The sequence below is a fragment of the Triturus cristatus genome, chromosome 3_1, assembly GCF_964204655.1.
Source record: "Triturus cristatus chromosome 3_1, aTriCri1.1, whole genome shotgun sequence".
In the NCBI taxonomy this organism is placed as follows: Eukaryota; Metazoa; Chordata; class Amphibia; order Caudata; family Salamandridae; genus Triturus; species Triturus cristatus.
In genome coordinates, this window is record NC_140583.1 from 295,874,979 (window position 1) to 295,898,995 (window position 24,017).

The following is a 24,017-nucleotide window of genomic DNA, read 5'->3' on the forward strand; positions in this document are numbered from 1 at the left end:
CCGCCGCACTCAGCTGCCAAATTCGTTGAGTCACCTTACCTGTCCATGGGGTGGCATCTGCTCTCACAATCTGCAGGAGGGCTGCAGCTCTCTCGTGGGTATAGAGGGAAGGAAATAATAAAGAGAGAGAAAGAAAGGAGGAAAAAAGAGAAAGAAGAACGTAAAGGAACTTTGAAGTTGTCTTCCAATGAGGACAGATCGCACCAATGTGCAGGGGTCCGTGAGTCCGACGGTCGGTCATCTCCATTCCGAGGGTGGGGCTACCCCCCCTACGGAGACCGACAACGCAGGATGTTAGGTTTGGACCATTCTTCCCAACTCGTGATCTCAGGACAACAACTGACTGGATCAATCACCGGCGTTGGCAGCAGAGTCCTCCCGATCCGACATCTGTCGCAGAAGGGCCTCCCTTTTCACTCGGCGTTCTTCTTCAGAAGGCTTCATTTAGGTTCCCCTCCGAGTGCCCCGTCTCCTGCCCGATCTCTGCAGCCTCCCCAGGGGTGGATCTCCCGCCAGCACCACCAATTCTTCAGCCACTGTCACAGCGGACCCAAAGACAGCCTTCGCTTCCTGCAGGTTACGCACCCCATGTGTTTCTTTGTTCCAGACGAAGGATAGTCGAAATGAATGTCCCTATCTGTAGCGTATTCCCTGTTCGCGGAGGAGGATCGTGGCTGGTCGCAACTCCTTACGCCTCTGGAGAGTGAGGGGCGAGAGGTCTTGGTACACCCCCACAAAGAGGCCCTCTAACTCCACCGTTGGACGGTCACGTGTGGCGGCCATAATTACCTCCTTCTGCCTGCAGGAGTGTAGGCAGGTCAGAATGTCTTGCAGCTGGCCAGGGCCCGAGGCAGGGTGCCCGGCATGGTGTGTGTGTGGTCCAGCATGACCTCCTGGTCCCTCAATTCCGGAGCCATGTGCTTAAAGAGGTGGAGAACCCATTCCTTGAGCTTGCCGCCATCCGCTTGGAGTGGTATGCCTTTGATGCGAATGTTGGAGCGCCTCGAGCGGTTTTCCAAATCCTCCATCTTAAGGTATAGCTCTTCATGCTGCTCTCGAAGGTCAATGAGTTCCCAGGCCTGTTCAGCAAGCTTTTCCTCTCATCTGTCCCCGTTGCGCTCCAGGGTGTCTACCCTGTCTCCCACGTCGCTGAGATCTGCTTGGAGCTGTTTAATGTCTGCAGTCAGGTCTTGTCGCAACCCGGAAAAATCGTCTCGTAGTGTGCCAAAACGTTGGTCTATGAACTTCTTTGTGACTGGTTCGGCAGCGTTCCCTGCGACTGAGTCCGTTGCGACAGAGCGACCCGTGAGAGTCCGTGGTAGGCCCCTCCGACTTCTTCCCGCTCGGCTTCTGGAGGAGGTCTTTAATGGAAGATTCCTTGCTCGGGATGTCCTTTTGTTTTGCTCGTTGGGTGGCCATGTCTGGCAGGTCCGCAGGGCGGTGATCAGTGTTCCCACGATTGGAGGCCCCGTCACAGGTCTCGTCGTGCCTCCAGACTAGCCGCTGCGAGGGGCGATCAGGCCTGTTGCCACGTCTGGGCCTGAGAACTTCACCCAATCGGGGCAGTTGCGGGGACCCCGGGAATCCCACCGAAGGCTGTAAGGGGCCTGCTCACTCCACCCCACTCGAGGACGCCACGTGGTCAAGGCCCCAAGGGAGCGGAGACGTGCCTTGCTGGGTCACTTACAGGTAGGGCCAACCACCTCTTCACTCCTTGCACCTCTGAGGTCCTTAATGCAGGCTGTGTGGGGCGACAATCCCTCCCGGCGTGCTGGCTCCCACCATGTCAGACGTAACAGTTATGTATAGCTCCTCCACCAAGCCCGGGGGGTTGGTCTCATGTCACGCTGGACAGCGTGGAAAATGAGCGGCGGGGTGGGGGGGAGACACCGGCAGTTAGAAATCCCCAGGCTCGTACCCCCCTCCACGCTCCGTTTTCTGCGCGGGCCCCAATCTTCTTCAGGGGTGACGGGACCACCACTGCCCCCTATGCACTGCGGCCACGTTGGCGGTCTCACTCTTGTGCCTTACGTGGTCAACTGAACCAGGCCTCCAAAGTCCCTCTGGGCTGCACTGTTCCAGTTCCTGTATCCTAGCTCCCAGGGCTCTGCCGCACGTTCAATCCCCAGGGCTGCTCCTCATCGCTGCTCCGTTCTGGATCGCTCCAGGATGGCTGAGACTTCCGAACTTGAGGCTCACCACAGCAGCGTAGATGGGGGGGGAGCTCAGCTTAGCGTGCGGGCCCCGTGCCCCTCCTCCAATGGCTTGCCTCTCTTCACGGCCTCCTCCACAGCCCCAGCTCTGCAGCTGCAGGCCCCCCGGTGTGTCTCCTGCCTCGCAGAGCCGAGGACGGCGCCCGCTTGCAACACCGGACAGCCCCTCTGCGTTGCGGGAACTACAGGTGCACTCCGCTGCTCCACACAGGTCCCAGAACCGCAAATGGATGCTTAAATGTCGGCCTCGGCGAGTGGAGCCTCTGAGAAACGGTCCTACTACGCCGCCATCTTGGCCACGCCCTCCTACAGCGATTTTATTGCTCTACTGGGAATAGACATTTTAAATACTTCCTCAAAGTTCACAGTATGAAAATCCCACCTATTTTATCTTATGCCTTGGTATATATACAGATTAAAACTAGGCATCAAATAAAAGTGAAAGACTGGATTATTCTACGGAAACTGCTAAAAATCACCCAATCAATTCCTGTACAAGCCTTAAGTCTTGAGATTTCTTTAACAAGTATATATGCTCGAGCCATCTCTAATATCATTAGGTTGGCCATTAACCTTTACATGCAGCTCCTGGCTCCCTAAAATACATATTAAAATTGGAAATTTTTAGAGCAGAATCGGTACAGCATACTTTGAATAGGAACCTTAAAGTAGCCCCTTAGAGTAGCCCTCGAGGCATCTAAATGCACAGTAGCACTTTTGCAGGCTAGGTCTCCAGCGCATCTGAAACTCTTATTTAAACATATGACGCAGAGAATAAGTTTTGAATTAGATAAGGCGTATTATATCCAACTAAAGTACTATAAAAAATTCACCAAAAATAAAGTGTATAAAACTCCCGAGCACTATCTACAGTTTCAGTTAGAGCATAGAGTAAGTCGATGCATTCTTGTCCTGCGACTAGGAATTCTACCCTTAAAAGTTTATTCCTCCAGATGGAACTCCCTTGAAAATCCCTAGGGTAATTGTGACTTGTGTAACGGTGGAGTACAAGATCTTTTCCATGTACTCTTAATCTGTCCTAATCCGATTTTGGTAGAGGCTCGGAGACGCTTTATAAAGCCTATGTTTTAGACACAACATTATTTTAACTCAAGATTTAATTACGCAGATTAAGTACCCCCGAACAAATTTGTCTGCTGTAATTTGTTTAAGTTTTGAAAGAGTTTTTTTAAAGCTGGTTTAAAAGCGCATAAATCTAATAATTTTAAACTCATGTATTTTGTATTTTCTCAACCACAACATAGATAATGCTTATAACGAGTTTTAAAGCTGTTTAAAAAGTATAAATATAATTTTTTATATATGTACGTACTTGTATTTGTTGACTTCAGTTGAGGTCTGAATCAAATAAAATTAAATTGATTGATTGTTTTGCCTTGCCTTGTGGATATTCTAGGAGGACTTCGTAGGGGAGGAGAATAAGGGTATATCATGTGGCCCGTCTTATGGCTTCAAAACAGAGAAATGCTCCGAATAGAGTCAAAAGTAGTGTACATTAGCTTCAGATCGACTACAATTCACAGAATACCCACCACATTACATAAGTATACTGTCTGTATCTTGAAGGTAGTCAGTCCTCATGCCCTTATCTCATGGACCACAGGTAAGGATCTACAGCCTCTACTCAGGTGACTATAAATACTTTGACTTCTAGCACTAAAAGTAGACTAATGGAGAACAGGGCCGTAGCCTCAGCACCTCTCTGCACTGTCTCCTGACACTATTCTTGCATTTTCTAGTCATGGGAGTCTGGGAATAAAAAAATTAAATTACCCCAGTATAAGAGCTCACAGCTGCCATGCTCAGAATTGCCCCCTTAATGTCTTCACATTTACTGGTCATCAAGATTGTGGAACCTTAGGTACCACCTTTTTCTACTGCTCCATGCTTGTATCCAGGAGTCTAATGAATCATCATTTATGTCCAATATCTTCCTACAACTAACATAGCTAAATATCCTGCTGAAGTATGGTCTTAAATGTGCCATATCTGATACATCTTCCACCTAAGGTCCTGGATAACATTGTCTCTATGGGAATTTTCTAAACGATCCACTTGGTCCAGGACACCACTGATTGATTGTTTTAATTGCACAGTGTAGAAATATGTTGGTCTTCATGGAGTCTATCATCAGATTCTGTTCTGAAACTTCCACAATGTCCATCCTCCCCTCATTCGGATGCATCTCCGCTTTTTCCAATTTCATTAGCGACATCAGAATTCTTTGATCAATTGTATGCAGCTTATTATGCATCTGGTTTATGGCTTTCATAGCCATTTTGTTATCTTTAGAAAAGATAAATCTCCACAGGGAGTTAATCTGTAGAGGTGCCTCTAAGCTGGAAGAATTGCTTAGTGTTCTGTGCGCCCTCCATTGGCCTTGTAGCTGCTCCTCGAGACCCAGGCTGCCCTTCCTTCTGCACCTTATTGTGAGCATTCGAGGGTCAGATGAGATGACCACCCTTGATCCTCCAGTGCAAACTTTGCAGCTCCATCACTGTAAACCTGTCAAAGGACGAAGAAAGCTAAAGAGGGGCTTACAACACTTCAGTTGGTTCACCACCCACTCTGATCAGCATTTTTGCTGTCACCCGCCTCTGGCCCAGCCACAGAGCTCATTCCTTTGCTACAGGTATCTCTCACTGTATATTACTTGGGTCCTGAAGTTCTCACCTGTCATGAAGTATTGCTCTATCATCATCTCACATAAGCACCACCCTCTTGGATCTTCGGTAGTACACTGCACAACATGTTATTCTCTCTAGTGTATTTCTTGTCAATTCCTGGTGATTATTTTATATTAAAGATCCACAATTTGATTACGCACAGGAAACGCGCAGTAGGAATCGAGATCTGAAGAAGAAAACAAATTGCATCAGTACTGAATACAATAATACTAAATGTGACCCAATTTTGAAACTTAAAATATAGAGCCTTGATGAAGTGGTATTATTCTGTGGGCTGTAAATGTGAAATTTTTTACATAGATGTTCTATCAATGAACAGAGTTTATTAAATACTTATGTTTCTATATGATAAAACATCGAGAACAAAAAACTTAATGTGCCATTGTATCGCCTACTTTGTGTCTTCATCACTTAAAAAATAAATTCCAAAACATATCCCCAAGCTGAATATAGATAAGTTGTAGGTCTCCTACTTCACAAAACACAAAAAAAGTATTGGTCTCCAGAGGTATCTGTATTGCATTCTAGACTGATGGAGCTTTTCAGCTGCTTTAAAAGGATTTTGAAACGTATCCTTAATAAGAGGCTTTGCTGCCTATCTGCCCAGTTCCTTCCCTTAATTTTTTGTATTAGAGAAGATAAATTCATATTATTTTCTCACCTTCTAATTTAATAACTAAGCCAAGTGTAAGCTCAAATAGTTTTTTCTGATTTAAAAGGAAATCCTGCTTTAAGAAAAGATTAACGTTTTGTTAAAACAGCTTATAGGTTTCTTCACCCCAGAGTTCTGAATCCTTTTCATAGGCAATGATATATATTGTTTATTAATATGGACGAATGTCTCATGATGCAGTAATGTTATTAACACCCATGTGAAAAAAATTCCTTTTTCATAATGTGTCACAAACATGTGGAATTCCATGCTAGTAGACATTCAGCAAATCCCACGGTCTACTATGCCATGTTTTATTACTTTTTATTGTCTCTTTATGACCATGACCTTTGCAGCATTTGCAAATCTGCAAAGCACTACAATGCCCAAGACATCATAATATTCAAATAAAGTCAATACATGTACTTGCTAGCATTGGTGCTAAGGGATATTTCAATCACTGGAAGAGGAGAGCTTAGAGTGGTACAGAACGCGGTCCTAAGGCAGCCAAGTGCTTCTCTCTCAAGGACACCTTCTGCCCTGGCACAGAAGTAGGGGTCTTGTGCGACACATATGTGCTGGTCTTGCAGCAACACCTAACGAATGTCGAAAATGGAAACCACTTGCTTTCTGGGCTGCAGGAGGGCCGACAGTGACTACTTGTGGAGCACCACAGCTTGCATCGTGCGACAATTTCTGATCCCAGGTCACTCCAACAGCATGTTTTCGATACCATAGGGTACTGTCACATCTACATTCCAGCTTGGCTTACACTGAAGCACTGAAGCATTGTTTTCGTCTCTCTAACACGATACTAAAAATATCTAATGCCAGGACGAGAAGTTGAATATTGGCTCTCGAACCTCCAATACAACTCTTTGGAGATGGTTTCTTCACTCTGCCAACAGGCGACTCTTGCTGCGGTCTTTGTGCCTTTCGGGATCCTGTCTCTCTGCTGGAGGGGCTTCAGAGTTGACATCTGGTCCAGGTTCAGGTTCAAGAGGCAGTGAAGGAGGCTTGGAGAGCTGCGAGGGAGCCACACCACCTGAAGAAAGCAAACAAAATCCATCAACTCAGGGCCAAATATGAATGCTACATTTCAGCTAACAGTATATTACATGGGAATCTGTGCAATATCAGCAACGTATTACTGGTCTTTTAACTGCTTTAAACAAACTCGAAGATGAGGTTAACAACTGTACAGACAAATCGTATAACACACACCACCACCTAATAGCTGCCCAAAGTTTCCAATCTGCAAGTCTGAATACATTATACTGCTTACAATATATTTCCTGCTACTTTATCCCTTTAGTCATTCGTAAAAACGTAACTTTGCGTTAAGCAACCTTTCTTCATTCAAATTAAAGAAGTGCAAAGTTCTGTCTGGGCTAAGTGTTATTTAATTTATGTATTGTGTTCAACGTTATGTTTATTTGCAGTTTAAAAAAGATACAAATCACCTACTATCTCCAGAAAAATATTAAAACAAGTATCACAAAATGAATCACGCATCCATGTACTTTGTTCACAGAAGTGAATAAACAGTTACAATCCTAATTATCTATTTCACATCAGAGACAAATTCTCGATTGTAACTGACAATTTCTAGCGATGAAAGTGAAGCTCAAGGGATACCACTGATGTTGCAAAATCGGCATAGCAAAAACTTACATGGCAGTCCTTGCCAAGCTCTCACAAAGTTTAATCCTGGGAGACAGTTTAAGTCTAATGTTTAATTTATAAACTTTTGTAGGACATTTAGCATGTCATATTGTTCGAAGTTAGAATTTAATTATCAAGAAAACGTGCCAATCAACAAAGGTATTTTATGCTTTAAACATCTGTGAGCTACTGAAAATGCACGCATTTATGCCTGCAAGGAATTCACAGCACATATTGGTGCAGAATATGACCCAATGTGAAATTAGGCGTTTGGTCACAGCCACGCCCATCTTAACTCTTGCAAAGCTGACAGAGCTGATCATCCACTCTGCCCTATCTGGTATGGCTAGTGTAATAGGTCACTGCATACCTGTGGTCCAATCTATGGAACCTCGATTGGATGAAGAGGAGGGAAGCAAGACGGCAAACACTGCCTTGGATAAGGAAAATGGGCAGAAGCAGAGGCCAAGAGACCACTACCAATACAAAAACTCAACCCAGGGTGAGTGTTGACCATTTCGGTTTTTCCCCATGGAAAGGTGGAAGGAAGGCTGAGCAGGCTCTGGACATATTGGCAGATCATAACAGAAGATCCATGGGTGTTAGATGTTGTAAGTTGTATGTATCAGAAATATGTATCACACCCTGACAGCTAAAGGAATCTAGCGAATTACTGTTTCAGGAAGAATTAATGAGTATTGTAGAAACCAAAGTATTTCAGATGTTGCAAAAAGGCTCAATATTAAAGGTACGAAAAGAAAAAAAAGAGTGTGAGCATATTCTTCTTGGTGACAAAGAAGAGCAAGGGCTGGCGCCCTGTGATAAATATGAGGAATAACGTATTTGTAGTTTACATACATTTCAAGACAGAAGGCGAGAATCATTACGGGGAGGAGATTCGATCATGAAGTTACACCTAAAGGATTGATATTTTATATTTCAGACAGAAGAGAGTCAGAAATGTCTACAATACAAACGGAATGAACAATTTATCAGTTCATATTTTGACCATTTGGACTTTCTTAGGCACCCTGGTGTTTTTCGAAGATTCTGACACCAGTGGTAGAATATTTGAGAGAGCATGTTGGTAAATTATTGTATTTGTAGTCAAAATGTTGATAATGAGTCAGGACTAAGTTCTCTGAGGACTCATTTGGATCTAGCAAAGTCTCTTATATAGAATTTGGATTTTATTGTGAATCAAGAAAAAAATCAGTGCGATTCAGGGAAGACACTGTAAAGGTTCAGCTCTAGCTATTATAGAAAAAAGTAATGAAGATAAATCAGGGGGTGTTGCATTTGTTGAATTGGGGGAGATGAGTTTATTCCTGAGTAATTGGGCTTTTGTCTTCTTCAATACTATGTTTCCAGGTCCACTGCACAACAAAGTCTTACCCTTTTTTTTTTTAAATTATGGATTAGAAAAGAGGGTTTGGTACAGGGCCAAGATATTTGTTTTCGGAATAGGCGAGGGAAGAGTTGTTATGGTGGTTCAAAACTAGGGAGACATGGAACAGTAGTTCGCTTTTTGGAGGAGCCCCAGATTTTATAATGGAGTTGGATGGAATGCAATGTTACTAGATTAAGAAGCAGGGGGAATATGCAAAAAAGGAGGGGAAGGAGGAACATAGATTTTTTAGAATTGACAAGTGGGAGTTTTTGCAATTTGCAGTTTTCAGAGGCACATTCAAGGTTGTTCACTGTTGTTGAGGATGAACAACATGATGGGAGAGACATATATAAACAGGTTGGGAATAAATAGATCAAGGAGACTGTCTGCAATTGTGAAGGAAATGTGGGAATTCTGTTTGGACACAGGATAAGTTTGAGAGCTCAGTGTTTGGCAGGTATTTTTGGTAGAATACAGCTAGTGGAAGTTGAAGAGGGAGATATTGTTGAAGATTCAGACGGACTAGGGACCATTAGAAGTGTATCAGTTTGCATCATGTTTTACATGCCAGTTAGAAAGGTATTCAGTTGGCGTCCAGATCCGGGAGCTCAGGCAGTGGAAGCATGCACTCACAATTAGAGGGATTTGAAGTGTCATGCATTCCCTCAGTTAATACTGATACAGGAGATATTGTAAAATGGGAAGAGGCAGAATTGTCAAATAGGTTTGGTGAATTATTTATGGATAGCTCAGGCTCGGTTCCTTTCTGTAATTGTCAATGAAATAGCTTCCCTAATTCAAACATGCAGAGGTTTGTTAGAAGGTGTGGCAGCAGAAAAGCACCCACAGAGAGTCAGGAGTGTTTAACCTTCTAGTTTGGAAGATTTCAGGAATTCTGGGAGATTTAGAAATCTTTCCTGAGAAGATTTGGAACTCCTCAGTGAATTATGCGTGCCAGGAACAAAGAATAAATATAGAAATGCCTGAAAGTTTGTGTTTGTTGGTGTATGGGAAGGAGTTTGGATACAGTGGAGGCTAACAAAGAAATTACAGTGATTTTTTGTGGATTTATTTGGAAACTGTTAATTATAGGCCCATTGATTGTGACAGATCGGCTATAGCTACAGGCCATTCTCTAGTTGATGATGTTTCAGTAAGAAGTTCTTTGATATGTAGTGTCATGAAAAGGATTTCTCTGAAGAGACCACCATGTTCTAGAAATGAAAGTCTATGATATGTTCATTTAATATTTAAGCTGTTTGAAGGATAGCCTGCAAATAAGTTTTTAGTTCTCAGGGAACTGACATAGAAATTTTTCTTTGTCTTATATTCAGTAGACAAGCGTCTGATGTAAAAGTACTAGAATTAAGTAGTAGGTTTAATTAACCAAATGGTGTGTTTTTTAAATCTGGAAAAGGACTAAAACTGTTGGAGTCTGTGTTTTATCCGAAATCTGATTATCATCCAAAGTTGTGAGTCATAAGATGTATGAAAGAGCATGAGAAAAGTATTCTAGAGAACAGAGGAGTATGTGTGCATCAATTGTTCATTTCTAAGGTAAAACCTATTGATGCGTTTCATCTTCAACTACTGCATGTGGATCAACACGGTCATTAGGGAAGCTGGTGGTTGTCTGTTTTAAAGTGTATTCCTTTGGAGACTTAGTACTGGAGGAAGATTAGAGGATATTATGAAGGTGGCAGATCAGTCCATTCAGTGTTATTGATTTCATTTTAAATCATTAAAAGCTGTATTAAGCTTTGCACTGAAAGAATTAAAACATGCATAATACTAGCCTCCCATCTTGCCATAAAATGCAGATTCTCAAAGCCTAGGTGAGTTTAGATTTGGGATTTTATTAAAGACAAGAAGGCCAGCATTATCCCTCCTACCCCACCCCTGTTGGATTTGTTGGGAAAGCTATATGTTTCCTAACAGCATTTATCACAATATTTTAAAAAGACAGAAAATATCAAAAGGAATGATTTTTGTGTATTGATTCCATTACAAAGGATATACTTTGTTATGGTTTTGGATAATTCATGAGTCAGTGCATTTATTATTTATTTTTTCTTAACAGAGTCAATGAGGCGGTTGGGGTTTTTCTTTTGCAACAAGCAAAATTAATGAGAGTTGTTTCTCCTACATTACAGCAATCAAAAAAGGGAGAATATGGAGGACAGAGGATTTATACGAGTCTGGCACTTTCCTATATGCAGAAATACTATCAAGCCGCTTTTCTTGATTGCCTATGTGTGTTCATATAAGGTTCTATATTCTGATGTTTTTTAAAAAGCTGTAGAGCGGTAAATAAAAAGGATAATTCATAATACTCCCCTCCTTGTCTTTAATAAAATCATAATTCTCTACTTACCTAGACTTTGAGAATCAGCATTTTTCACCTATAGACTATTCCACAAAGCACTAGATTGGATATGGAAGTTTTCATGGAAGTGTTTCAACACACTGCTCGGTGGCGTCATGCAGCTCCCCATGTAAGTGCCACCTCTGCATGTCTGCGTCTGTTTCTCGCTTGGACCCTCTCTGTGCCCTTTAACAGAGCACAAATCGAATAGAGGTATCAGGGTGCTGATCTAGAATTTGGGACCTTTTTAGATGGTAAAAATAGACCACTACACAGAACAGGGAGGTGAGAAGAAAGCGATGAATCTGCTGTTACATAAAGTATCCACCAGAAAGAGCATTACTGAAAGTAAGTAACTTGTCCTTCTGATGGATGCTTCTAAAAGCAGATTTCTCACCGTTAGACAAAACCCAAAGCTGCACTGCCCAATAGTGGAGGGTCTATGGAGTGAGCCGGCAGCACCCAAAGGCAAAACGCCCTTAATGTTGGACCTGGCTGTAAAGGCAGTAGTGCTTTGTGAAAGTGTCCTCAGACACCACGTCGCAGCCTAGCAGATGTACACAACAGGCACTCCATGTACCAATGCAGTGTGACAGCCATGGTCCTAGTGAAAAAAGCCCTCAGCCTTCCCTGTGGCTGCTTCTTGGCCCATGCGTAGTAGGTCAATGCTGAGGACTTTCCACTGGGAAAGAGTCCTTTTCTGCACTTATCTTGCCTTTTTTTGGTTGAGAGAGTCCCACAAAGAGCTGATCATCCACCTAAAGGTATTTAGTGTGATCAAAATAAAAGAACAGGGCACTCTTGGAATTCAGTTGACGGAGTTTCTCCTCCTCTTCCGAGGGCTGAGGTGTAACAAAGAATGTTGGGAGGGTGATGAATTACCCAATATGATACGGACTCACAACTTTTGGTAAGACGGCTGCGCTGGATCTCAATGCTAGCTTGTTTAGCAAAAAGGTGGTGTAAAGTGCTGTACAGATAGAGCCTAGAGCTCACTCATGTGACAAGCTGAAGTGATTTCAATGAGAAAGACTGTTTGAGAGTAAGAATGCGCAGCTGTGCATGGGTCTACAGGGGGTACACATAAGGATAGTTGGGACCCAATTGAGATCCTACTGTGGCATCGCTAACGGTTTGTGAAGGAACAGGTGTATTAAACCTTTAGTAAAATGCTTTACAACACGGAATGGAAACAAGATCGTAAGGTCCAGCAAACGCAAAAAGGTTGATAGGACCGACAAATAGCCTTTAATAAGGCCCACTGCAAGACCTTGCTTGGGACAACGACTAACCAAACAGCAATTCTTTTGACAGTTTGGCTTTTAAGAGGTCTGTGTTACAGACTCACCACCAGGCCACAAATTTTCTCCCAGTGTCCACCTGGCACTCAATCTCTAAGCATGGAGGTGTAGACTGCGCAGGTTCAGGTGCAGAACCCTGCCCTGCTGCTGTGATGGAAGATCCTAAAAAAAGGTAGCCTGAATGGTGGACAAATGTTAAAAACCCAGAAGATCTGGATACGACACTCTCCTGGCCCAATCCAGAGCCACTAGGATGACTTGGGCCAGGTCATTCTTGATCTTCTTCAGAAGGGGCAGAAGAGGCAATGGCAGAAAGTTGTACAGGAGTCCATGACTCTAGCCTGAATGAGAATCCTAGAGGTAGCGTGCTTGGGAACTCCAACGTACATATGTCATGTCACTGCATGTTCTCGACAGTGGCAAAGAGATCCAGCCAGGGCTCTCCTCACTATCGGAAGATTCCTGCAACCACCATTCTTGGTGGCTCATTACCAGGGAAATGCCCTGACGCCCCAGGCAAGTCAAGAGAAGCAGTGCCTTTTGACACAGGACCCAGAACCCCACTCCACCGGCTTGCAGTACCACATGGCAGTGGTGTTGTGGGTGAGAGCCTGTACCAGCTTTCCCGTGATGGACACAGGAAGGCCTTCAACGGCAAGCAAATGGCTCACAGACCTAACAGATTTAAGTGGAACTGATTTTCTGCCAAAGACCAATCCTCTGATCTCTTCTTGAGTTCCAGATGACTGCCCAAATGCAGCAGGGATTCCTCCATCACCACCGTCATCTCTGGGTAGGGGAAGGGTCGGCCGCTGGTCAGGTTGCAGTGAAGCACCCACCACTGCCGAAAATGTTCAGTCTTCTCCCAAACTAGGATGACATCTGACAGGTTTCAATTGTGCTGGACCCACTGCAATTTTAAGATCTCCTTGCACGACCAGCATATGCTACCTGATGAGGTTGAGAAGGATGCCTTAGGCCCAGAAGCCACATAGCTTCTCTCACCGAGATTCAGGACTGTGGCTAAAACATCAGGATTATAGCCCAAATGCCCTGCACTCTTTGTGACAGAGGAAAGGGCCTTAGTTGCACCACAGCGGCTCCTGTGAAAGGAAGCCACTGTGAAGAGAGTAAGGTGTGACTTCTGCTTGTTCGTCAAATCACCAACGGTGGCAGGAGGGTAGCCATTTACTTGGAGGAGGTCTACCACTGACTGTGATGAACCTGTCTTCAACAGCAAGTCGATGAGGTACGGGAAAACTGGTATTCCAAACCTCCAAAGGTGGGCAGCATCCACTACAATCAGCTTAGTAAACACTCGAGGGATGCTGGCAAGGCAATCTGTCCCCAGCTGGACATTGCCAGTAGCCAGGACCCCTGCTGGTTCAGAACCAGCCATTATGCGATACAATGTTAAGGAGATTCTCCAACCTGTTTCTTCTATTGCTGAAGACTGCAAACACTCTATGGATGTCTCCAGGAGTGAAACAGATTGTGGTAAGTGTGGGTTCATCTTCTCAAGTCCTACAACTGAGAGACTCGAGGGAAGCAACTTTGGACATACCTCACATGCAGCACAGTGCTACTTACTGAACTGCCACTCCCTACCGAAGCATAATACAGATATATGACTTGATGATCCACAGCTGGATGCGCGTTTCTTTGCCGAAACCTGGCTAAAAGTGCAGTCGGCTCCTGACATCCTTGATGCTATTCTACAGGACTATGCAATCATGAGACGTGACAGATTAACCAAACGGGGAGGAGAGATAGCGGTAATTTTCAAATGGCATATCTCATGTACCTTCTCAGAAGTGGAGATTAAGGGCTGCGAGGTGGTCCTCTTCACTCTTCTTACTATCTCTATCCACTTATGCACTGCCATATTCTAATTTTTTTTGCATTATTCTAAATTGAATGAGCTCAATTTGCACTTCGAAAAGCCACATCTCGCTCGGTAGTGCCCCGTATTGAAAACTTAGATACACTGTAATTCACTCAATTGGTCCATGTTCCTACTCATAAACATGCCTATACTTTAGATCCTATATTCGCCAAATCCGCCTGTGTAAGCGTGGCTCCCCCATGCCTGTGGTATGGTCAGACCTCTTTGTTCTTCCCTTCCAGGTCTGCTCCTCTACCTACGTCACCATGAGACCATTACAAAACGCAGAAATGGTCTAAGGTTACTCCTGCTCCCTTTACGGCGGCACTGAGTGCAAATGGTCCTATTCTGAGAGACTGTTAATTTAGCAGGGAAGCTGGGACCGATCCAAGATTTTCCAATTTCAAACTGGGCAATTCAAACACTAGGTGGTTATCTCTTTCTGACATCGAAATGTTTTCTAAGCTGGTGTCGAAGAATGGGGCTTAGCTCTGTTGCCTTCGAAGGCAACATTGTTCCTTTGACACTGGAAAATATATACAAACTGAATTTGTCAACTGAATAAAGGGAGTGGTGCAACGGATCAGTGTACAAAAGTCTGGAAACAAAGGAACGGACGTGGAACTGGCATGGCAAGGTAAGTTTTTCTTTTATTTATTTATATTTTACCGTTCCCCCCCCCCCCCCTCCCCTCCACCAGTACCCCAGGGGGTCACAGACTCGTCTGCGGCGGCAGGCTGGATTGTACCAGTCAGCCATTAAACTAGAGGGCTGGTAGGTTTCAGGGGATACTTCTAGGGTTCTCTATGGGTGCATGTATTGATAAATCAATCACTGGAATCAGAATGGATTTATCGATACAAGGTGTTTGATACCAAACACCATATATTTCAGTGAAGATATTATGTAGGTGGGGAGCTCGTTTTGACCAGTGCACAGTACATACCTTAAGATGGTTTCCCTGCTCACTCGCACTATCCAGTAATAGATCTAGACAACACAGGGGCATATCTATTCATGCTTATATGTCCTCACATAAAATATAATGCACCCTGCCCTAGGGCTACAAGGCCTGCTGTAGGAGTGACTTACATATATTAGATACAGTGACTTTGGCATGACACACAGGAGTGTGCGGTGTCATGTTTTCACTTATGGCTTGCACCATGTCACGCAGCCTGCAATTGCAGTCTTTGTGGAATATGTGTGTGGGTCCCTTAGGGTGGCATAAGATATGCTGCAGCCAATTTGGGACCCTCTTTAGCACTCATGTCCTAGGTACCATTTACTAAGGACTTGCAGGGATGCTCAAGTCCTTAGCCAATTGTAGCACAATTAGATAACATCTTGTTTTGGGGAAGGATCACTGGTACGGAGGTCTGGTTAGCAGGCCTCAGTGCACTGTCAGTCGAAACTCAGAATCGAGTAGATAAAAAAGGGGCACAAAGTGAGGGGATAACTGCAGCAAAAGCCCAGTTTACTACGGTTTGTCACAGACATCTGCCTGTGACAGGCTCCACAAGGTTTTAAACCCACAGGTTTCTTAAGGGACATCCCTAAGGCACAAACACAGTCAAAATAAGCAGTCAAAAAGAGACTGAGGGAGCTCTTCCAGATCTGCGCAGATGGGGCGAAAAGAAAAGAACTGATGTCAGTATGCTAATGTGGCGCTTGTTTAGGCACTGCGCACGTCACATTCGGTGCACAGGACGCCTACCCAGCCAACGCAGAGCCGACTTGCCCCACCCACTGGAACGCATAGGTACTGCTCAAGATTTTCCAGATCCAGTCTGATGCCTGGATAATATTCTATGATAAGGAATCTGAGACTAGAATCTCTACCATATATGACCGTTCCAAACAAGCTAAAGATGACGGGCCAGATCTAATGTCTAATTCTCTGGCATAAGACTCTAGTACAAAGCTTGATGCTAACTGTCCCCCTCTCTCTGAGTTGGTCATTGTAGGTGTACAAAGAGGATCAGTGGTTGTTTTGAATACTTTAAGTGTCATGTGGGCCATCTGAGTAAAATATAGTACTGAGAGTTTGATAACGGGTGGGGGGAGGTGGTTTAGTGAATGTTTTAATACTTAATATTACGAAAGAGAGGATTCGGCAAAATGCTTATTGACTCACGGGTAATGTGGCTCATACCTCATCAACCAAACAGAGCTTTTTGATAGGTGGGGGGAGCAAAGGAACAAACCACCTACCTGAACTGCAGCAATCTGGTCCACGCCGCCACCGCCAAGAGTCAAGGGTGTGACAGAGTCCTGGAAACTGAAATCGCCGCGTCGCCGCCCCGGGACTCCAAATCCCGGTAGCCTCAGCGGCGGCGTGCTTGTGACGCGCAGCGAAAGCGCCAGGAGGCGGATATAAACTTCCCTGCGGACGGCGGAGCGGGGGGAGCAAAGGAACAAACCACCTACCTGAACTGCAGCAATCTGGTCCACGCCGCCACCGCCAAGAGTCAAGGGTGTGACAGAGTCCTGGAAACTAAAATCGCCGCGTCGCCGCCCCGGGACTCCAAATCCCGGTAGCCTCAGCGGCGGCGCGCTCGTGACGCGCAGCGAAAGCGCCAGGAGGCGGATATAAACTTCCCTGCGGACGGCGGAGCGGGGGGAGCAAAGGAACAAACCACCTACCTGAACTGCAGCAATCTGGTCCACGCCGCCACCGCCAAGAGTCAAGGGTGTGACAGAGTCCTGGAAACTGAAATCGCCGCGTCGCCGCCCCGGGACTCCAAATCCCGGTAGCCTCAGCGGCGGCGTGCTTGTGACGCGCAGCGAAAGCGCCAGGAGGCGGATATAAACTTCCCTGCGGACCGCTTCGCGGGACGGGCCGGGCTAAGCCCGGGCAAAGGGCGGGCCCTCTGAGGCCCTCAGAGGACCGAGTGAGGCCGGGACGGGCCACGTCATTAAGGTGTCAGGTATTCATCCGAGATTAGCTGGACTTGGTGACCTGTATTGCCCCACAAACGGAGGCGTTATTGTGCAGGATAAGAAACTGCTTGATGCTTTTTAACTGAACTATTTTGGCTAACTCTTATGTTGTGTAGGTGTTATTACATCCTGCTATTGTTTAATTCATTTTTAAAATCCTGAGGTATCAATGAACATGTCGAAACCCACGGTAGGAAACAAATCCTCCACTGCTACTACACTAGATAATTATTTAGTAAAAGTGGTCACTAAAATAAATAGTGAAAGACGTAAATCATTAGGACAGGGTTCCACTCCCACCACCATTTCCCCTTTATTGATCAGCGCGCCCATTACATCATCTCCGCCATCTCATGGTGTGAGCTGTAGCATTGAAAATCATGACCCGGTAACTCTGGTAGATCTAACCCCTCTTTCTGCTGATTTAGAGCTGATCGAAGCCAATATGGACGTCCCAAAAGACATTAATGAGGCTCCATCAGAGGAGTCTTTGGTTCCGGCAATGCAGAGAGTCCTGAGACCCCGTAAACTTATACAATCTAAACGGGGAGGTGGTCGAAGTAGTCACAAAAAAACAGGCCCTGTGCCTATAACGGGGGATACTTTGAGGGAAGTTCCACCTAATAACCCCAAAACAAAAATAGATCCCGAACAATTAGATTGTCTGGTTGCCATTATGGAGGCTAAAATTCTTAAGATAGTCGAACCCTTAGTAACCAAAATTGGTGAACTATCGGCAGAAATTGCTAGTCTACGAAACCTTCTGGGCCCTCGCAGTAGTTCATCTGTAAAAGCTAGTACTGCAGCTGGGGGTACCTGCGGAACTATTGAGCCACATAATTTCACAAAGGAAGTATTAAATCCTGCTGAATCCCCAGATGTTGTATCTATGACACAAGTTAATAATATTACACCTTTGGACATTTGCCCAAAGAGTAAGAGGGAAACCAGGATTATGCGTATGGTAGGGGCACAACCAGATTTACCCCCTGAGTGTGCCCCTTTTGTGGTAGTATTGACAAATGTCCCACCTTTGCCGGATGGTGACCTGACAAATAAATCAGAATCCCACGATTCTCTTAAGAATAAATCTGTTTCGTGGCTAAATAAACAGTGTGGGTTCCCTGTACAATTTTCACATCAGATATTAACTACCAGGAGAGTCTCATGGATAGGGCACTCACGTAAGAACACTAAGGGGGATTGTGTCATAATAAATTTCAGAAATCCATACCTGGTTAATAATACCCTGTTAAGAGCCTCTTTGCTCCCTCACACTGACCAGGGTATCACTCTCCGCCCATTGGGATACTTCTATAGGCATCAAACAAAGCATCCTATTAATGATCCCTCGAGGGGCAGAGTACTTATGTCCGAAGGGCAGTCATTCCATGGTGTTGCGACATATAATCGTTTTCAACCTTTGAGTGATTTAGACTCAAATGATTGACTCGATTTTGATTGGGATCCTTCTATATCTATTATGGAAGCTCCCACTCTGACCATGGAGGAGGACCAGGGGATAAACGAAATTCAATTATGTACGGGGGTGGAGGGCATCCCAAATATTATGACTGTGGAAATGAATGCTAATGATGGAAATATGGATAGCTCAGCTGGTGTGCCATCCCAGTTTGTAGGTACGAGGGTCCTTAGTTGGAATATAGCACTTCTTAATAGTAAAGCGCAAGATCCCCTGTGGAGGGACTGCTTATTAGGCTGTGAAATTATTGGGCTACAAGAGACCTGGGATACGGAAAGTACCTTTTTGTTGGATGGGTATTCTGCTTTTTGGTCCGCTGCGGTGGCCTCTTGCAGGGGGAGGGCAAAAGGCGGACTCTTAACCCTCATTTCTTTGAAAATTGAGGGTACTTATAGTAAAGTGGAGACAGGTTCGCCTTATTGCCTTGCTGTAGAAATTCAAACCAACTCAAACGGGAATTGGCTTATTGTTAATTTTTATAATTCTTTTGCTAAGAGTACGCCAAATGAACATTTAGTCAGTCTTCATGATTTCTTGGAAATCTATAATGATAATAATAAGAATCCCTATTCGGTTATAGTGCTCGGAGATTTTAATGTTCATCGTTGTTTTAGCAATTGCTTTGTGTGGGACAGCTTAGGTCCATCAAACCAGGAAAATATTCATTTTGAACACACCCCGCAGGGCATGTACTTAGAGGAGCTCCTCGCTGGAAATGCTTTGGTTTATCCCGCTTGGGCTCTACCATTGACTATATTTTTGTTAGTACAATTCTAGTAGATAGTGTGAGTCAGTACAGGGTCAACTGGTCTATTTATGGTGACCATAATTCTGTCCAGTTGACCCTGTCTGACGACTTAAGGAAAAGAGAATCTGACACTCTCGCCGCTGGAATTTTGGACATAAGGCCCATTGACCAAACACGTCGCCTGAAATGGTGCCGAGTGGTACCGAAGGACTTTAATGAAAATTTGTTGGGAAAGGTTGGGGAGGAAATGTCTACCTGCTTGAAAGACGGGATTACTGGTGATGAGGTCCTGGTAGCCTATGGTAAAATTTGCTTACAGGTCAATAGTGACCTTAAAAAAGTATGGAAGGGGCAACCCATGAACGGGGAGAAATGGTTTGATCATAATTGCTCAATAGCCCAACGGAAGTTAATAAGAGCATTGAAAGCTGTGCCATCTGACAAAACAGAAATCGCTGTACTCAGGAAAGCTTATAAAAAGGCTCAGAGTAAGCTCAGAGTAAGCGTAAAAATGAAATTAGGGAGGAAGCATGGAATGAACTCTTATCTATAGATGTAATTAAAAATAGTGCCAAATTTTGGTCCGTGGTCAATAAGCCTTTTTTTCATGGCAAAAATAATAATGAGCTTGACTGCGGTATTCAAGAAAAAAAATGGTTTAGTCATTTTAAACAGGTGTATGATGGAGATGGGACAAGGGTGGCCCCTACATTAAACTTGGAGGATTATACTCTGTCTTTTACAGAACTAGAGGTTACACATGCCATCATGCAAATGACAAGCAATAAGGCACCGGGACCCGATGGAGTCCCGGCAGACCTTTTTAAATCAGACATAAAAACGTGGTCCAAAATTTTATACAATGTCTTCGTTAATGCCTGTCAACTGGGTCTTCCTCCCACTTGGGCGAAATCGGTTATAATACCTATTTATAAAAAAGGCGACAGAGGTGACCCGAGTTGCTATCGCCCGATATCCCTAATAGATTCTTCAGTGAAAGTACTGGGAAGGGTGGTCCTTGCCCAACTGACAGGTTGGTTAGAGGAATCAGGAACACTCTCCATGGCTCAGTATGGATTTAGAAAAGGGATGGGCACCATAGATCAATGTATAAATTTGCAATTATTAATAGGCAAATATACGGTGGCCAAGAAGGGAGTCCTTTTGGTAGCTTTTATGGACCTGTCATCGGCCTTTGACCGTGTAAATAGGTCAAAATTGTGGTCCTTGCTCCTATCCTATGGAGTAGACAAAAACATCGTCTACTTCTTAGCTGATTTACATAGTGATTTATCGGCCACGGTTCGGTATGACCAATTGGGCAACTGTACAGAAGACATACCCATATCTAATGGAGTTAGACAGGGGTGCATCTTGGCACCCCTGCTCTTTACCCTATATATAAACAAATTAGATAATGCTTTAATCACCTCATGTAATGATATTCCGCGTGCAGGGAAATGTCTAATTCCCGCACTTTTATATGCGGATGATGCCGCCTTACTTGCAAGAACGGGGGTGGGACTTCAGTTATTGTTAGACTCATTTGCGGGTTTTATGAAGGCATTGGATCTTACTGTCAATTTTTCAAAATCGCATGTAATGGCCATTGGACCAAAATCCTCAAAGATTAAAACCTTTAAATGTGGGGGCCATCCACTATCCAGGGTATCAACATTTCCCTACTTGGGCGTTCTTTTTGATGATCAAGGTTCTTGGGTAACCCAAATAACAGCCAAAAAGATTGTCTTATCTAGAGCGACTGTGGCTGTTCTAGGTTTTGCCAGGAAGTTAGGTGCCAGGCCAATGAAGGCTCTTATTCAAGTATATAGAGCCAAATGCTTCTCTCTAGCAATGTATGGAGCCGAGGAATGGGGTATTAAAAATGCTAAAAGTATACAGATTGTTGAGGACAGGTTTTTAAAAAACCTCCTTTCAGTTCCGATCTCAACTGCTAATTATAACACCCATCAGGAGCTTGGAATTGGTTTTGTAGAAGACTCTATAGCCTTGGCCCCATTATTGAAATGGATTAGCATTTGGTTAAACCCGGATCTACAGTTAAATCGCACGATTATGAGAGATTGTATGTTATTAGATCATGGGTCATCTATACCCTGGCTGAAATACATTCAGAAACTGGCAAAAAAGTTGGGTCGACCTGAATTATACCATTCACCAGAAGCCCTAGTCAAGGGAGACATAAAATGGTGTAAGGAAACCTTTATGTACATAGCTACTATGGATCGGGAAGGAAATGAGCTGACAAAGGTTACTGTCAGGGCCCACCAGCTATGTAAAACAACACCATCTATGGAACCATACCTAGGATATGTCACAAATGCAAATCACCGTTTTTTATTGACTAGATTTAGACTAAATCAATTACACCTATTGTTTGGAGATAAGAAAGGTTGGAAAAGGGTAGAGGATCTCGGCCCTTGTTCCTGTGATAATTTTTCGCAACAGGATATCACACACTTTCTCTTCTTTTGTGAGCACTTTATTGACATTAGGAAACGCTTCTTACTCCCCATTTTAAAAAACAAAGGTTTTGTGCAGGTGAGACCTGCTCTTCTCCATCTTCAAATGTTAACCGATGTTTGGGAAACTTTTAACATTGCGAATTTTTTATCTGTTGTCATTAGATCTTTGAGGAAATGAATTGTGTCCTCTTTTAAATGTTTTTTAATTGTGATTGTTTTTCTTTTTTAAATTGTATATTTAGTTGTTTTTATATGTGTATAGGTGCTATAGATCACTTGAAATGAAATTCGTCTTTTATCCATTATATTGTAGTATGCTTTTATGGTTTGCACTTAAACCGAATAAAGACTTTTGACTGACTGACTGATAGGTGACAGAAGATAGGTCCAAAAGATAAGCAAGAGACTTCAAGTCATATGGGATCTCTGCCTGAATGTGGATTCCAACAGACCTGAAAGTGAAAGAAATGCATGTGGGTTTGTAGAAAATATAAAGCTGAACTCTACCACGAATTGAGGACTTAGATAAAAGGGGTGTATTTTTAACACTTACAGCACCGCATGACCCTCTATGGGACATTGGAGTCTTGCAAGAGAAGGACGGGGGGGGGTGTTGGTTTAGTTATAAAGCAGCTGCTGTGTGTACTTTCCTGGAAGAGAGTAACATTCTGTGTAGCAAATGAAGCTTATTATATTAAAAAATTGAAAGACACCTGTAACACTGGAAATATGCAAATTCACAGTCATTTCTGGTGTGTGGGTGGTATATGATATGATGAACTCTAATCTAATATGCTGGTCTTGACTAATGCATAACTTGAATACAATTTTTTTTAAAACAAACAGTAGTCTTAAAAAGTAAAAAGATGGCATTGATGTTAAATGCCTTCCCCAATATTGCTAATGGAATAAAGGTAATTTTTGTTATGAGTATGTGGACAATTTCATAGTGGAAATGTTCATTCTGCGCGTAAAGGGAATCCTTAAGGAGAGAGTGGAATCAACTGTAGATTATTTTTGCATTGGTGATGCTGGATATGGTGTAGAAGGGCTAATCCATGGTTTCTTTAATAATGCTCTCCACCTGCTCTCATATGCTCTGAACATACGCATGACTAGGCTCTGCATGAGGTTCAGAAATATGTATATGAAGCCAATATTAAGAAGCTCTGTTAGGAAATATCTTTGTGCATCTCTTTAATCTGAGAGAGTACACAAATCCACTGACTTGATGACCCCTCTTCTTAAAGGAGCAGCAAGAAAGGAATGGAATGAAGGATGGGATTCAATGTAGCAAGTACGAATAGCCTTTAAATCTTGGCATAAAGTAGTCTTTTTCCAGTCGAGTAGATGTAACATTTGGGAACTATCGAAGCATGGGCTCATCAAGCAACCCCTCATCACCCTAATGATTCTCCAATAGAGCAAGTTAAAGTGGTGAAGAATAAAGGATATCTAAAAAACAATTTTTGTCCTCAATCTCAGAATAAATTCCCTCAAAAGACAGGGTGGAGCTTGATGAGCTCCAATAAAGATTGCAGAGGTCTTTTGAAGCTCTGTGGTGGCCCTGTCCTTGGGAAGGTGTGCTACCACCAGGATATGGAGGCAGGGCTTACCATTGGTGGCTGATGGTGCATAGGAACTGCAATGTTCTCAAAGTTTCTCCAGCTTCCTACTAAATGTTCACAGCCCGGGGGGGGCGAAGCTTGCCTGACTCCAAGATGGGCACGAGTTAGGTTAGCTCTCCCGATCGCCACTATTAATTCGACATAATCCTGGCAGAAATCCTGTTTGTGACTCTATTGTGAGGGGTCGCTGCTTAGCTGCTGTCGAGCGCTGCCCGGTGAGCCCAGCAGTTTCCAGATCGGAGTTGCCTAGCGAGGGTTTCCGTCAGCGACGCCTGCGGGACGTTGAGGAGCGTGAGACCTTCAGACCGGGTAGCAGCAAATTACGCTCTGACTCCGAGCGAGAGGGCCGGGGGTGCGTGCCTTCCTGTTGCGGCACAAATCCTGAAGGTATCATGGTGTGCCGGACTCAGCGGAGACACACTGAGAAGCGGATCAGAGAAGGCGCTACGATCCAGTGGGCGGCGAAGGCAGCCGTGAGTCGTGGCAGGGAGCCCTTCCTGAGATATCCATTTGAGCAGTAAGTGGGGGCGCTGGGTTAACTAGCGGGTGC

At 44.1% G+C, this 24,017-nt stretch overlaps 1 protein-coding gene across 1 annotated transcript in view; it reads right to left on the minus strand.

The window, feature by feature from the left end:
- Window positions 1-5,716: 5,716 nt before the first annotated feature.
- Window positions 5,717-24,017, minus strand: part of BBS4 (Bardet-Biedl syndrome 4) — a 532,628-nt gene continuing 514,327 nt past the window's right edge. Inside the window, exon 16 of the mRNA XM_085643924.1 lies at window positions 5,717-6,618. Within this exon, the coding sequence (XP_085500050.1) occupies window positions 6,467-6,618 (152 nt within the window). The 3' untranslated portion in view covers window positions 5,717-6,466. The remainder of the gene's footprint in view (window positions 6,619-24,017) is intronic.